This window comes from Aptenodytes forsteri, unplaced genomic scaffold, assembly GCF_000699145.1.
Source record: "Aptenodytes forsteri isolate BGI_AS27 unplaced genomic scaffold, ASM69914v1 Scaffold274, whole genome shotgun sequence".
Taxonomy (NCBI): domain Eukaryota; kingdom Metazoa; phylum Chordata; class Aves; order Sphenisciformes; family Spheniscidae; genus Aptenodytes; species Aptenodytes forsteri.
This window is the reverse complement of record NW_008795101.1, coordinates 454,516-456,743: the sequence shown is the minus strand read 5'-3', so window position 1 is coordinate 456,743 and position 2,228 is coordinate 454,516. Positions and strand designations below refer to the sequence as shown.

At 66.2% G+C, this 2,228-nt stretch overlaps 1 protein-coding gene across 1 annotated transcript in view; it reads right to left on the bottom strand.

Annotated features, from left to right (window-relative positions):
* The window catches only part of PIP5K1C (phosphatidylinositol-4-phosphate 5-kinase type 1 gamma), a 54,005-nt gene extending 53,361 nt beyond the window's left edge, over nt 1-644 (bottom strand). The window contains exon 1 of the mRNA XM_009277080.1: nt 359-644. Coding sequence (XP_009275355.1) covers nt 359-644 — 286 coding nt within the window. The remainder of the gene's footprint in view (nt 1-358) is intronic.
* Between the last annotated feature and the right edge of the window lie 1,584 nt (nt 645-2,228).

Sequence of the window (2,228 nt, the reverse complement as noted above, 5' to 3'; positions counted from 1 at the left end):
CCACCCCCTGAGCACACGGGCCCCCACGTGCCCAGCACCGGCGGGTGGCAGGTGGGCGCTCGGGCTGGTTTCGGTGGCTCATGACGCAGAGTGGAAACCCGGACTCTGCCCTCTGCGCTCACCGGCTTGGAGCCTGGCTGGCTGGGGCTATTTCTGAGGCCTGGGTGAATGATTACACTGTCCCTCCCCGGGGCTGCTGTGAGCTGTGTCTCATTTCGGGGGCCCAGCTGGCTGCTTCAGTGCGGCTCTGGCTGGGGGCTGGCTACAGAAAGCCCCCGTGCTGGGGCTGAGCCACCGTGCTTGCCCCAGGGCTGACTGCCCACTGCTGGCCCCAGCCTCCCCATGGGCTTTTGCCCACAGGGCGCCAACACTCGTCTCTGATGCCCCCGGGTCCCGCTGAAGCTGCCCCGCGGCCGATTCCCAAAGGGGCCGTGAAGGTTTCCAGCTTCCTGTGGTGCCGATGTCAGGGGGCCCCGGCTGGGCTCAAAGGTGGCCAAGCCATGCTGGGGAGCCAGCACGGCCCCCGGCACGGCCGTCCCAGAGCCCTCGGGCACCACGGGGCCGTGCGGGTGCCATGGGACAGGGTGCTCGGGCAGCAGGGCCAGCACGGCCAGAACTGGGGGCTGCTGCCGCGGCAGAACCATTGGACCAATCAGAGCCCCGGGAGATCTGCCGTGGCAGAGCCGTTGGCCAATCAGATTCTGGAGAGACCTGTCACAGTACAGGTATCAGCCAATCAGAATCCAAAGGTGTGCCACAGCAGAGCTGTTGGCCAATCAGAGATCAGAGAGATCTACTATGGCAGAGGAGCCGAGCAATCAGTGCCCGGAGAGACCTGTGGTGGTAGAGCCATCGGCCAACTGGATCTTGGGGTCCTGCCTTGGCAGAGCTGTCAGCCAATCAGTGCCAGGAGCTAGTGCCCATGCCTCAGCTGTTGGCCAATCAGCACCGGGGAGATCTCCCCCAGCCGAGCTGCTGGCCAGTCCTCAATGGCGGCACAAGGGTGCCCTACACCAGACCCGGCAGTGCCAGCATGGCCACGGCCCGTTGTGCCCGTGATGGGCCGTGTCCATGCTTGTGCCATGGCTGTGGCTGTGCCATGCCTGTGCCGTGCCGTGGGTGGGACCAGGATGGGCGCTGGCAGCCCCGGGGTGCCTGGGGCAGGAGTGGGATGCGCCGTCCGGGGGCAGCCCAGCTGGGAGGGAGGGTGTTTCACCTCCCTCCGGCTGAGGGCTCGGGGCTGGCATGGGCAGGCGATGGGTGTGGGTCTGTCCTCCCTGGTCCCTGCGCTGGTCGGAGGGGTGAGGACCTGGTGGCGGTGGTGGCATCGCGCTGGGCTGTTGGCTTTCCCGTCCCCATCGCCCTGGAGAATGACTTGGTGGTCTCACCGGGGTTTCCTTGGCATGTGCAGTGGCACGGATAAACCCGGACCCTTTGAGTCCCTGATCAAACTGGCTCCTTCCTGTCCTGCCCCATGGGAAGTCGCGGGAGGGTCTGGGCCCGCTGTCTCTCACCCCACACAGGGATCCCACATCTCTCCGGGTTCACGCCGACGTTTCCTCCCGGGAGCCAGGAGCCGGCGGAGGGGATCCCCAGGCCCATCCCAGGCGTTTCAGCCCAGGCAGGACATCACCCTGTCAGTCAGGCTCATCTGTTCTAGGTGGAAAATGTTGGATTTGGGGAAAACCCAGGGAAACCAAAGGGTGAAGTCGGGGCACTGGTGCTCCCAAAGCGGTTGGCAGAGCTGCCGGCTCCGCAGGCAGGCGGGAGGGCACTGAAGCACCGTCTGAAGCAGTGCCTCGGGGTCTGCCGGCTCCCAGGAGGAGGGAGGGGAGCGGGACCACGAGAACGGTGTGGGCAGGTGGTCCCAGCCATGGAGATGGGTCCTCACCTGTTTGCCCTGTGTAAACCCTCCCCTTCTGTGGACATGCGTCCGAGGGGACGGAGATGGACCTCCCAAGGGGGGGATTTCATGCTGCATGGCGGCAGCTCTGGGTTTCGGAGCCAGCTCCCACGTGGGGTTAGCCGGGGTGCGACACAGCTGTGAGTCCCAGTGCCCCTGATGGGTGCCCGGGCACCACGGGGGGCTCTGTGCCCTCGCGGTCCCCGGTGCTTGCGGCTCAGCTTTGCTTCTGCTCTTTGTTGCAGCCCGAAGCGGGATTGAGGAAGGGGCCAGCGGCTGCAAAGAGGAGCCCGAGCCGGCCCGGGCCCCACTCGCCGACGCACAG